Source organism: Cupressus sempervirens, chromosome 5 (genome assembly GCF_028749045.1).
Source record: "Cupressus sempervirens isolate cs-2001-9-10 chromosome 5, ASM2874904v1, whole genome shotgun sequence".
NCBI classification, from domain to species: Eukaryota; Viridiplantae; Streptophyta; class Pinopsida; order Cupressales; family Cupressaceae; genus Cupressus; species Cupressus sempervirens.
The window spans coordinates 202,011,522-202,025,846 of record NC_143122.1 but is presented as its reverse complement, the minus strand read 5'-3'; the positions used below and the strand labels follow the sequence as shown (position 1 = coordinate 202,025,846).

The 14,325-nt window shown below is 33.6% G+C and overlaps 1 protein-coding gene across 1 annotated transcript in view; it reads right to left on the bottom strand.

Moving 5' to 3' along the window:
* Nucleotides 1-9,502: 9,502 nt before the first annotated feature.
* The window catches only part of LOC149555111 (uncharacterized), a 37,204-nt gene continuing 32,381 nt past the window's right edge, over nt 9,503-14,325 (bottom strand). The window contains exons 8-9 of the mRNA XM_089829121.1: nt 13,648-13,704; nt 9,503-10,342 (exon numbers count right to left, since the gene is read on the bottom strand). Coding sequence (XP_089685247.1) covers nt 9,830-10,342; nt 13,648-13,704 — 570 coding nt within the window. The 3' untranslated portion in view covers nt 9,503-9,829. The remainder of the gene's footprint in view (nt 10,343-13,647; nt 13,705-14,325) is intronic.

Below are 14,325 nucleotides of genomic sequence, written 5' to 3'. Positions count from 1 at the left end.
TTGTTTGAAAAGCATGAGGAAATACCTTTCTCTATCCATGTCTAAGATTCGTTCAATAGTTTTGTGAAATCTAGGATCTTGCATGGCTTCCTTAAGTTCCTAATTAGTTGGTTCCTCATCATTTGGGGTTCTTAGTATCACTATTTCTCTCATGTTGTCTTGGTGTTCTTATTCCTTCTATCTTTCTTCTATTTTTAACTACCATAAAAGGTGAAAGATGAAATCAATGTAGGTTCAATGAATGCTTAAGATATGATAAGTTTCTAGGGTGTTGATTTTGAATAAAGTTGATAATGACAATTTAAGTCTATAGGAGATGATGAACTCACTATGATATGCCAAATGATTATCAAGTTATGTCTAGTGTAAAGTCTCTAGATAAAGATTATAGATCCTAATTTGTGAAACTTACTAAGATTTGATGTTTTGGGACAATATTAACTCTAAGATATTGATTTTTGAAAGATTATCAAAATGCAGAAAATGTGATAGAATGGTAAAAAGGTGGAAATGAAGTTCAAACTAGTGTTATAGATCCTAGAGTGTCTCTATTCATTTTAGAACTTGAAAGTACAATAAAAAGGGAATCTGGAAGTAATTTTGAATTCTAGTCAAAATGAGGACTTCTATACTCTGCAACAAATGCACAACAATGAATGTGTATAATAGTCAAATGTTTGTGCAACATTTAATGATGTTTGTGACTATTCTACATCTCCCCCCCCCCCCCCCCCTCGCTACAATTCTATTGGCAACATTGAGTAGCAATATTTCAAATACACAGAACAAACAAAATAAATGTACAAATATAATTAATGTATGCATACATTTTTAGTTTTGGTCCTTTTTTTGTAAAACTTCCTAGATTGCTAAAAACATTGGTGTTTTCTAGTTTTCGACTAGAAAAATATATGCGCACATGCAAAAAAGAATGATTGATCCTAAAAAATGTATAACTAGTATGAAATGGACAAATAGGCTTACAGCTCCTATGATTCGCCATGATAGTACCTGTTGAATCCTCATTGCGGATAAATTTGAGTCGTGCTTATTCAAAGAAAATAACCTAGGAGACTAGAGGCACGAACTCCCCCTTATAGTGCACTCAATTCTCTGACGCATCAAACTTTGATTGAATGGGGCATCGTTTCCCAGAGAATTGTTATCTCTACTAAGAACTGCAAGTATGTGAGGTGTCTTAACGGGCTTGGGTGACCCCTGGAGCCAACAGATAGAAGGTTTTTGGTCTCTGATGCAAAAGTATTTAGTAAAGGCATCTACTTGGATGATTATGCTCCTATGGTATTCCCAGTTGAGGGCAAGGTAATGTGACTCGTGGCGAGTCAGCAAGCCACGCGAGTTAGCGAGCCACGCTAACCTTGCTGAGTCACAATGACTCGTGACCCGTGAGCAGCAAGTCACATGGAGTGACTCGCATGACTGGCATGACTCACGAGTCATGGAGTGACTCGCGTGACCTGGCCCTCCTTGACTCGATCATGACAAACTTAAAATTTGGCCATTAAAAGATTATTTTTTACAAGTTTTTTTTTTTATTTTTTTTATTTTTTTTAACATTTCTCACTCATATACCCTAAAAGGGCTCCCATAACAGTCTATAGTGAAAAGAAGAAAGAGAGAGAGAGGTAGAAGAGAAATAGAGTTTTCTTGTTTTGTAACCAGCTAAAAGGAAGAGGAGAAAAACTTACATTTGTGACATTGGAGCTTGCATTTAGATCATCAAGGAGTTTATAGGAGCTCTCCTCAACACTTCTCAAAGCATTTGAAAGAGGTAAGACTTGATTGTTTAGATTTTGATGATTTTTTTGTCTATCCTTATGGGTTTTTTGCATGAATTTTTTTTGTTTGTTTATGAGTTTTTTTTTTTTACTTTAGATCATTATAAAATGCAATGTTGAAATGGTAATATTTAGTCTAAAATGTCTTATTGTAGCAACCTTTATATTTTTCCTTAATTAAGTCATAATGGCTTCTAGAGGTAAAAAAAACCCAAGCTCTCTAAAGGCAACAAAAAAGATGAGTGTTGGAAGTTCACCATAAACTTTCTGGGTAGAAAGAGAACCCAAACAAAATGCCTATTTTGCAAAACCATTAATAGTGGGGGGATAAATAGATTAAAATACCATATTGTTGGCATACATGGTCATGATACTGAGCCTTGTGGAGCTGCAACTGTTGAGGCTCAACGTTTTTGTTATGTAGCCTTGGAAAAATATGAACAAGAAAAAGAATTGAAAAGAAAACAATTAGAAGAGTTAGCTCAGATTGGTTCTAGTTCCCTTCCACACTCATTTGCAAATGTTTCTAATTCTGAGTCAATAAGCTGTGTTGGAGAAGGTTCTTCCCGTCCCCCCTATCGTCCTAGTGCTTTTGTTGCTTGTGCTTCTTCTACATCTATTCCTTACACTTCTAGTGATGCTATTGTTTTTGCCCCTTGTAGTAGTATTGGCTTTACCTTTCATCCTAGAGTCAGAAAATCTAGTAGGTTGGACAATTTTTTTGTACCACGTACCACTCTCGATGCACAACGCTCACTTGAGAGCATGGGTTGGAATAAGAAGATACATGAAGCTAGGGTAAGAGCAATTTGCAAGTTTTGGTTTTTCTGTAACATTCCATTTATAGCAGCCAGGTACTTCAAGTTTTCAACTTCATTTATATTTGATTGTTTTACATTTTAAGTTTTAAAATTTATATTCAATTTTATACTTTTAACTTGATGTTGAAATTTTGAAATATGCTAATTAAATTTTTTTTATAAATGTAACAAGACTCCTTATTGGCAGGGGATGATTGATGCAGTTTCCATCTGCGGGGTTCAAAGCCCCCACTGAAGATGAGTTGAGTGGCCCCTTCTTACTAGATATGGTTGAGGAGATGAAACTTGAGTTGGAGGACCATAAAAAGATGTGGAGCCAAAAGGGGTGTACCATTATGACAGATGGATGGACAGATAGGAGGAATAGAACCCTCCTAAATTTTCTTGTTTTTAGCGGAGGTAATTCATCATGCTCTACTTCTTGAAGTCTAAAATTTAATGTATACTATTATTGAATAACAAAATTTTTGTTTTATTGACTATTGATTCTTGAATGATAATTATTTTGTTTAATTTTCACTTTCAAAATCCACCATGTTTTTGAGGTCCATAGATGCTTCCTCATGTGTGAAAAATGCAACATTCTTATGTGAGACTATTGAGGAGGTCATAAGGGAGATGGGGGAAGAGAATGTTGTCCAAGTGGTGACTGATAATGCAGCTAATTATGTTGCTGCATGTAAAATTTTAACTTCTAACTTTCTAAGTTCTACTCTAAAAAAATTGTTTTAGTTTTTCATTAAATTTTGGAAATTAAAAGTCTTTTAATACATCAAAAATTTTCATTGTTTACTAACTAATTTAAAATTGTTGTAGGAAAACTTTTGATGGAGAGACACCCAAAAATCTTTTGGACTCCATATGCAGCCCATTGCATCGACCTCATGTTAGAGGATATTGGCAAGCTTGTATGGGTGAAATCATGTGTTACCAAGGCCAAAAATCTTTGCAAGTTCATCTATAATCATGCCTTGGTCCTCAGCACTATGAGGCAATACACGAAGGGAAAGGAGTTGGCTCGTCCTAGTATCACAAGATTTGCCTCTAACTTTATCACACTAAAATCCTTGCTGACTTCAAGGTTAGAGTTGAGGTCCATGTTTGTTGGTACAAAATAGAGTTCCTCCTCCTTTGCCACCAGCCTTGTAGGGATAGATGCAACAAAATGCATTTATGATGATGAAGGTTTTTGGGAGCCGTGTTTGAAGATTGTGGAGGTAATTTAAATTTTAAATTTTAAAAGCTTAAGTCTTAAAATTTTATAAATTAATTTATCTCATACATATTTTTGTTTTATTTTCATTGTGCAACTTTACAAAGTTTCATCATTCACTAATTTTTTTTTTGTTTAATTGTTTTGTAGATCATTGAGCCCCTTGTATCCCTCTTACGAGTTGTTGATGGTGAGAAGCCCTCTATGGGCTACATTTATGAGGGCATGAATAGGGCCAAGGAGGCTATTAAGGCCAAATATGTAGGAGTTGAGGAAAACTATGGCCCTATTTGGGAGATAATTGATAGGAGATGGAAAAATCAGCTTCATAAGCCCATCCATGCAGCAGCCTATTACCTCAATCCGACATACCACTTTCGTGATGATTTCAAGGCGAATGAGGACGTTCTTAATGGCCTATACATAGTGATATTGAAGATGTCCCCTAATCTCACAGATATATTGCTTGAGATGGATGCCTATAATAATGCATCAACGACCATTTTTTCAAGTCAAATTTGCAAAGAAGGTCGTATAAAATTGCAGCAAGGTAAAAATTGCAGCTTAAGCCTTATACAATCTAGTTTCTAAATTTTTAGCTTTAAACTTAAAGTTCAAATTTTGAAATGAGACTAATATTTTTTTGTTTTCCTTTTATCAAAATTCAAATAGATGGTGGCAAATGTTTGGGCCTTCAACCAAAAACCTTCAGTAAATCGCCATCTGCATTTTGAGCCAGCCAAGTAGCGCTTCTTGATGTGAGTGCAACTGGAGCATGTTCGAGCACATCCACTCGAAGAGGCGTAACAGGTTGTCAGTGGAGAAAATGAATAGGCTATTCTTTGTGCACTACAATCCACGCATTAGGATTAGGGAGATTTTTGATAGTGACACCTCTTTGATTACTCTAGAGGAGGTTGATCCAGAGTCTAAGTGGATCAGTGAGGCTTCTAATCCTATCTTTGATGATGAGGACCTATAGTGGCTTGACCAGGCAGATAGAGAGGGCCAGGCTGAGGCTGTGGCTATGGCAACAGAGGACCAGAGAACTCCAGTTGTTCCTAGTGGCACCTCACAGACATTGGCAGAGACTACAATTGATCCTAGAGGCACCTCACAAGCTGATGCTATGGCTACTAAGATATCTAGGACCTACCTTAGACGCCTTACTAAGAGGCATTTTATAGATTATATTGAGCCTAAGGTTGAGGATGAGGATGAGGATAATGATGACGATGAGGATGACGATGAGGATGAGGATGAGGATGATGATGAGGACTCCGAATAGGAGTCATAGTTGTAGACTTATAGTCTTTTTTTAACTTTTTGTTTAACTTAATATATGATCAGAATTTGGAACATTTGAATTTGATGATGACTATTGAATCTTGATGTGTTGGATTTTATAATACATAATACATATACATTTTGATGGTTTGCAATGTGCATGGATTTATCATTTTATATATGATTCTATGTTTTACACTTTTACTTTTATAATATTTCCTTCAGGCTTCAGCTACTGTTTAAACGTTAAAGTTAAACTTTAAACTTTAATTACTAGTAATATAGTATTTAGCAATTTACCTTTGTAGTATTGTACTTATGTAATCAATGTTTGACTTTTAAGTTTTAACTTTAAGTATGTGCATTATGATCAAATTATCTTCTATTTAATGATGTTATTGTGTCTTTACGCTTTATTCAATAATGGGTGCATGGAATGTTCTTTAAATCCTAAAAAATCTCAAAATTTTGAGGTTTTTTCACTTTGCCGAGTCACCGTTGAGCCGGGTCATGAGTCAAGCTACCCTTGCTGAGTCCAAGCCGAGTCCGAGTCTCATTACTTTGGTTGAGGGGTCTCTCCTACTCCGTTCGAAGCAATGTGGTTTATGTGTTGCAATGAGGGATTTTAACACACCACACGGGTACCAGGGGACATTTTCACCGACATAGTTCACTAAACCCATTGACTGTGAGACTAATCACAACCACATTTGTAGTTTGTAGTGGCTAGCTTCGGTTGTTACTACTTAGGTCATCCCTTTGGTTGAATACCATTTATCGCATTAAAGGTCACCCTCTAAAAAGATTGATACAAGTTTCTCTTACACTCAAGATTCAAGAAGGCAAGGGGAGAGGATACATTTGTATCAATCTTGGGTTTACACAAAATACTTTACAAGCCATACACAACAAACACTTGATCTAATCTAGAGAAGACACGTGAAAAAGAAATTGCATGTTGTATTTTAAAGCCCAAACAAGATTATGGTTTTAAAAAACAACCCCTTGATCTTCTAAAGAACCTGCAAACAAGATAATAATTTAAAATGGGCCTCTGTCAAATGTACCTACAAAACAACCTAGATTTAAATAACAAAAAATGAAAAAATGGTTATATTGTTAGCTAAAACCCAAAATGCAAAATCAAAACTAATAAAATTTAAGTCCTAAATACATCAAATGAAAGTGTGAGACGATGAAATGAAAGCGTAGAAAATCAAAATGTGTGCTCAATAAAGACAAAAGCACAACAAATAATGACAAAAGTGCAAACATTTTCTACAATTGTGTAGGTAAAATGTAGAAGTGCAAGTGTTAATCAACAAAATCTGACAAGAATGAATACACAAGTATTCTAGATAAATATACATCAACATACTACATATGCACAGATGCAAAATAATAATAAAGAACATGGAACAGAATGATATTATCAGTCTTAATGAATGCAATATTGCTATCAAGATTTAACTGTGTGATTTTGAGTCAAACTCATTGACCCATGTTTCATGAGTAGTGATTCAACATGAATCCATCTCTCATAAGAATAAATGAAACACTTAGCACTTAATGAATGTGTAAAAAATCGTGTATGTATGCACAGGTCTGCAGAAAATAAATACACATAAATGACATGTGAATGTTCTACACACGAAAAAACTCAAATTTTGTGTTAAATTTTGAGGGTAGGGCCCCATGATGGACACCAAAAATATATGCAAATTATGTATCCAACTATAGAAATGAATTGCTAACTCGCTAATTAGCTACAAATTCTATCTAAGATGCATATACAATGAAGAATGAAGAGTAAAGAAACTTAAAATGCAATTCTTACTTTTTAAACTTACAATTTTTACTTTTTAAACTAACTTTTTGTAGCTCTTCATTACTTTCCTAATTTTGAAATCTTGTTGTTGAGCTCTCAAATCTTCAAATCAGCATTCTTCTAAGATTTCTTCAAAAGTTTGGAGATGTTGAATTTCTTTGAAATGTAAATACGCTAATTCCAAGATTGTTCAAAATGCAAGACAAAATGAAAATACACAAAGATAGATGGATGAAAATGATGTTAATATGCTTATGCTAATGATATAATTTAAACTACAATATCACAAAATGCTCTCAAATTGCTAATTCTAAAAATATTGCAAATTCACTCCAAAAATGTTAATTAGCTCGAATAAGGGAAATGGTGCTCTTTCTATAGAGTTTTGGAGGCCTCAAACCCATGCGGCAAGATTCTATGATGGAGATTGAAAAGTGGAAAAATCAAGGGCTAAGATTAACTTGTTTGGGAAAGTTGAGAGAAACAAGAGATTGGTTGGAATGTGAGAGGAGGAATAGGAAACATGTTCCTCCTATGATGACGAGGGAAGAAGAGACACATGTCCAAGTGTTTCTCAATGATTGTTGAGAAGAAGGTTGAAGGACTTATTTCTCATTGGGACTCTTTCCACAAGTGTCCCTATGAGTCACCTATGATCCCATGAGGTAGCTATGCAAGACATTAAGTTGTAGGCAACATAGACTAGGTCTTGTAAGGATGTATGGTCATGAGACCAAGTCCTATAAGGCTACATAACCCTTTTTAACCCTTACAAATAGGGCTCATGAGTGAGGGAAAATAGACTTATTTAACAAAAATAAAAATTATTTATTTCGACTAAAATGAGGTGTCAAGTGAGTTGGTCTAGTAAAGTGGATTTAAGCGACTTAGTCATGAGGGGAGTGTGTAATTAAACAATTTAATATGAGTAATTAGGAGAGTTAGAATAAGAAATAGTGTAGATGAATTAATGAAATACATAATTAATTGAATAATAACAAGAGCTCTGGAGAGCTAAAGTCCCGCCTAATGTTAAAAAAGATTTGTAAACTCTGCTAAAATGTTGTTTTGATTTAGTTTTACAAGTTGACTCCAATTTACATTTTAAAGAGTTAACTCTTAATATATTGAAACTAGCAAATCATTTTAGCATAGATAAATAAAACATCATAGAAGCTCTATGTAAATTAATTTTAATAAGTTTATAAAGAACAGTAGTCAATTCTGATTAAAATGTCAAACTATTGAATAACCAAGAATATACTTGAGGTATAGAGCCTAAAATTATTGAATGAAAATTTGAGCCTTTGTAATGGAAAGTCTTTTTAATTGTTCATGCAAGACCTTTTGTCTCTTCTATTATGTCAGCGTTCATATTATAGCTCAACCAATTGTTATAACTATTTATTTTTTCAAGGCTACAATAAGAGTCATTTAATCCTTGAAATTTTTAGATGACAATATGTAACAATAAAGAAATAAATAAAATAGTAAGAGTAAGATAATTGTGCAGAGTGTTGTAAATAGGAATATAGTTTTTTCTTTATTTCTCTCAATAAGTGTGTGGGTCTTTTGAATAATCTGAATAAAATTATTGCGTGTCATCTAATAATGATATCAAGATTTTTTAAAAATGATTAAATGAAATTATTTTAATATCAATTTAATATTATAATTATTTAAACTTTGATTTAAAATATAGTCCTATAAAAAATGTGAAATAAATTGGTCCTACTAAAAAATTGGTTCTATATAAAATATTTTGGTTGGTGCAATTTTTTTTTTTTTTAAATGTAATATGCAAGTACAATAATCCTATTTTTAAAACCAAAAAATCAATTAAATCACTAGCTAAAATAAGGATGACCAATCACAAATCAAGAAAATACAGTCAAAAAAATATTAATATAGTAAAACTATTAGAAACTATAGAGTAAGAGTAATTTATACCATTGCCAAATATATATTAATTAATTAATGTAAAACGATGTGAAAACATAAGTCTCCGCCAATTTCAAGCGCATACAATATGAAAGGGGTTGAAGAACCAGATATGTTGCTTGGGTTACTGATTTTCGTTTTAGATTCCGTGGTGTACCATTCCTGGATTCGACTCTATTTGCTAAATGGCAATGGCTGCTGTCGTAGTTACCCAACATACAAATTAAGAGCAGAATCAAGGCTAAAGCGATCTCACAAACTGGATTCTTGCCAAGATGTCATGGTTAATGGTTCGAATTAAAATCTTCAGCCAAGAAAAGTTCCTTTATGCTTTTAGTCTAAATACACTCTTTCAGATCCTCTCAAGTCGACTTCGTGGTAAGCCATTTAGAAGCAACGATAAAATAAAGGGCCACATGAATTGTTAAGTATTTTGTTTCTAACATTTAAATCTATTTATTTATGGCAGAGATTCTTGATAATTACCAATATGGTAGTACTATACTAGTCTTCACGAATATCACATTGTTTATAATGCAATTTAGGAAATTATTCTCAACTGGTTAACATGCAATTCATTTGAAATCATTAAGATATTCAAGAGACGTGTGAATAAGGAGGAGAACCATTTTCTTTTGTATTATCCCCATCTCTGTACAATTGAGGAGGCGCGATTGCTCTGCCCCTGTAAAATCTATTAAACAGCACCGTTATAATTAGAGTGGACTTCTATTTTCTCGAAAATTTACAAATTAGCTGATCACGCATGACTGCTTTGCCCCTGTAAACTCTACAAAATAATGCCATCAGAGTGAACTTTTATTTCTTTATGTTTTACAGGTTGGTTGATCGGGGGCAACACGTTACAACAATGACTTTTTTTTTATCTTGCCCATTCCCTGTAGACAATTTTGCACAGTTTGGTTAACATTTTCTTATTTCAATATAAAGCCAAAGCACTTGAATCAACAAATGATCGCTGCTCCAAATTTTTTTGCTGAAGTTCCCGCCATTCTCTTCTCTTGCTTCTACCAGACGGATCAAATGAAAAATTTCTGATGCCTTTAATATCTACAAGTACATCTGGCATATATTCCACACTGTCCTTCTCATGTACTCTGTTGTTCCTGGAATAAAATTTCTGGCTATCATTCTTGTAGTATCTTTCTCCTTTTGAACCTTTTGAGACATGATATTGAGAGCTCTGTGAAGAGGACTGCAAACTTTCTAATGATGTAGAATCAGGTACCAGAGAGAATGAGTGACTTCGAAGTAAAGGGGAACTTATGCTTCTAGAAATGTTGATACTGGATTTGGAAGATTTTAATACACAACTCAGTGCTTCATTAGAACAAGGCACATCTTTAAAAGACTCATCCCTTGACGCACTTGGATGCTGTACTACAACCAACATTGGCCAGTGAACATCCCCATCCATGGGCTGTGGTGTAGGCTGAAAAAATTAAAAATCCAACATCAGCGATGGAATGGAAAATAAATAATATTCTGAATCATATTCATGTCCATATAGCAAACACAATCATATTCATTCCATATAGCGAACACAAGAATACCTTTAACTACATGTCTGTTGGAAGCATGGGAGATGCTTAAATATTACGTTCCACTCAAAATAATACAATATGTTTCTAGTTCTCAAATCAAACAGGAAACTTGTGCAAATCCCTTTGGTGTGTAATGAGTTTCTAGAGATGCAAAATTCTACAAGCGAAAGTTACCTGACAAAATCAGTATTCTATCTAGAATGTAACCATTACCAATATGTGTACGTGTAACTAAACTGCAAAACTATTCCTGCTAGTAAACACAAATGCAATTACCTTGAAGCTTATATCAGAAGCAAATAAACTAGACCTAAACCAACACATATATACACTACTACATGTGATTTACAACTGGGTCAGTTAAAACTTAGGGATATAATATTAATTTACTATAATGTATCTAAGTGGATAGAGATGTTGGCTTATGGCACACATCCTTTAATTAGTCTTTCTTTTTTGGTCAAAGGCAGAAGCCTTTATATTAATACATGTAAAAGAGTTTACAATAAAAACCAAAAGATTACCTCTAGGAAGCCAGATATATATCTTGAGTATGCATCATCCTTCAACTAGTTATATTAGATCATAATTTAGATAATTTCTGTAATTAATTATATTTGGTGTCAGTAGATTACCCCTCCCTTAATGTTACTGGGGGAAGATCTGTGTAATAGGGATTTTTATCGTTGTAAGGATATGTTGCAAACGATACTATATTTGGGATCTCTTGGAGATATAGCATGTAGTGACCTTCTTCCATAGAGAGTATTGTATGGTGTAACTGTACCTTACAGTTTTTACGTAGATTGGATATTAAGACATCTTGGCTCCCGTAAATCTCTCTGTGATGTGTGATCTATCTTCTACATTGTCTTATTACCATTATTATTATTTGTGTGGATACCATCAAAAGGGCTAGATGCATCTTGAGAAATAAGTTGAAAGTTTATGTGGATTCTTCCTCCATTTTTATCATTACAGATACTAACAAGCAGAGGAACCAATAAACTTGGTAAAAGGTCTATGAATGACAACAAAATTGAAGATATTGTATCTAAAGGTGGAAGGAGACTCACGGGTGATTAGAGGAGAGTGTTTTCCAGCTTGAAACTAAAGTGTATACTTAGAAAGTATGAAATCTCTTTCCAAGTTCCTGATTGATCAGCTTTGCTGATTGCTAGAAAGAGCCAAACAGGCTAGCAATGTTCTAGGCTTCTAGCTAATGCCTAGTTTGATTTAAGATCCTTTATAACTTCAAGTCTAGGTTGGGGAAGGAAGACTGGTTGCAAATTTTAACTGCCCAAGATTGCCTCTTGCTTTCCTCTCACTTTCAAGGGCCTGATGGATAAAGCATATCTCTTACTTGATATGACCTAAAAGCAATATGGTTGGGGATCAAATCTTGGCAATCCTCGGGGCAACTTGAAAGCAAAGCATGTCAGTTCCAACTTCCAACACCCTTTTATATAATAGCTCCATCCCCTGTGCCCACCCTCCCCTCAGCTCCAAATTTTGTGCGTCTTTGCCCTGACTGACCATGAGGAAGTAAAAGGATATTTTTTCCAGGTAGATCATATTTCTAAGCCAGAAAAGAGAAAATACAAGGATTGCACTCCTAAATTAATTAAAAACAATGTATACTGCTGCAGAAATTGTAGAACACTGAAAAAACCCCAAGGACTATATAGCTGAGAAAGCAGTTGAGGCAAAGATCTATATGGATAGATATAAGATGATAGCCTTAGCTACTAGCTTCCAAAAGTTCAATTCATTCATTTGGGAGGTGAACGAAATTTGGAACTCCAGGATTCTAGTTTAATTTAGTTCTGTTTGAGAAAAAATTAAAAATAAAATGAATATATTTGAAAAGATAAAAATGGTGCATATTTCTTGAATAAACAAGCTAGTTTTTAATTTTTTGTTTTACATGTATACTTTCACTTTCTTTTTCTTTAACAATTTTTGTTTAAAAATATATATACAATATCAAAAAAGGTGTCTGGATTGAACTGGTTGGAATTTTCCAGCCAAAATTCTAGTTCAAATCAAAACTCATCTGGATTTAACCAGAATCTGATAACTCGAACACTATCAAAGAAATTCAGTTTTAGTTGCTCAACCATACTAATCAAGGCCTAGACACAAGCAGCTTTAGAAGAGAGAAATGCAGAAGTTTGGAAGCTAGCCTTAGCTACCAGCTTCCAAAAGTTCAATTCATTCATTTGGGAGGTGGACGAAATTTGGAATACCAGGATTCTAATTTAATTTAGTTCTGTTTGAGAAAAAATTAAAAATAAAATGAATATATTTGAAAAGATAAAAATGGTGCATATTTCTTGAATAAACAAGCTAGTTTCTAATTTTTTGTTTTACATGTATACTTTCACTTTCTTTTTCTTTAACAATGTTTTTGTTTAAAAAATATATACAATATCAAAAAAGGTGTCTGGATTGAACTGGTTGGAATTTTCCAGCCAAAAAGTCTAGTTCAAATCAAACCTCATCTGGATTTATCCAGGATCTGATAACTCGAACATCATCAAAGAAATTCAGTTTTAGTTGCTCAACCATACTAATCAAGGCCTAGTCACGGGCAGCTCTAGAAGAGAGAAATGCAGAAGTTTGGAAGCTAGCCTAAGGATTATGGTACTATTATAAAATCCTAGGACTTTGCAGTGCAAACACCAGTCTGACTCAGCCTTAATATATGTAGCTATGTTTACCACTAGACAACATTTACACCAAAATTCAAATCAAGGATTAAATTCCAACTGAATTTCCAAAAAGTACTACAAAATGAGTCATTATGAACATGCAATTTCTCATACTCTATCCATACCCACATTCAAACAAACGAGTATGTTAAACAACATTTGGATGACGTATGTTGCCAGTCAAAGAAAGGCATTTATTCAAATAGGTAAAAGACAAGAAATAAGAATCCATCTTTTTGAATCCCCATCTTTTCCCCCAGTTGCTTCTTAATAAATTTATCACATGTACATACAGTAGATGATGAAAATGAAAATATCGCATGATCAAAATATTGTCACTTGCAGGACAAGGAAAAATTCCACTTCCCAAGCATAAGAAACTTCAAAGAATTTGTAGATTGAACAAAGATGAATAACAGTATTCCTAAATTAGTCAACATGCCAACAGGAAACTCATTTCAATGTTTAATTGAACTTACCACACCAATATGCCACTCTTTAAAATTCAAGTTATTGAAGTCCTTCTCATTCATTTCCTGTCACAAAAGCCAGACAACAATTGAGCTTTTATTGCAAAAAAATAATGATTTCTTTCTTATATTTAATAAATCCATCTTCCTGGAAAGAAGGTAACTGAAATCCAATAGACAGAGACAAGCATTGTGTTTAGAAAATTGAGTGTCAAATGCATTTACATCACTTAAGTGGATTACAAAAAAAAACATTAAGTTAAACAAATCCAATAGCCTTTATTTTAAAATGAACAAGCCCAATCAGAGAAGAAAATTCTGGTGTGAACATCCTGATACAGTATATTTATAGCGAAGTATAATCAACCAAAAATTGAAGCAGATTTATTTTGGTGTCTTCCAACTCAGAATTGTGTATTCTAAAAAGAGAGAAATAAATCTTCTGACGAGCTTCACAGCAATAGAAAATACACCACAAACCAATCTATGGGTAAGTAGTTATGCTAGAACTGATAATTTTAGGGCAGGATTATGTTTTTATCCATTTATTTAACAGGTGGATTTTGAAAATACGCTATGTTGCATTTAGTGATGGAGACCCATATATCTACAATTGTTTAATAGTAAATGAATCTTAAAATAAAAGCTTTTTCTTTAGTTATTTTAATATTTATCAAGGGGGTAAAG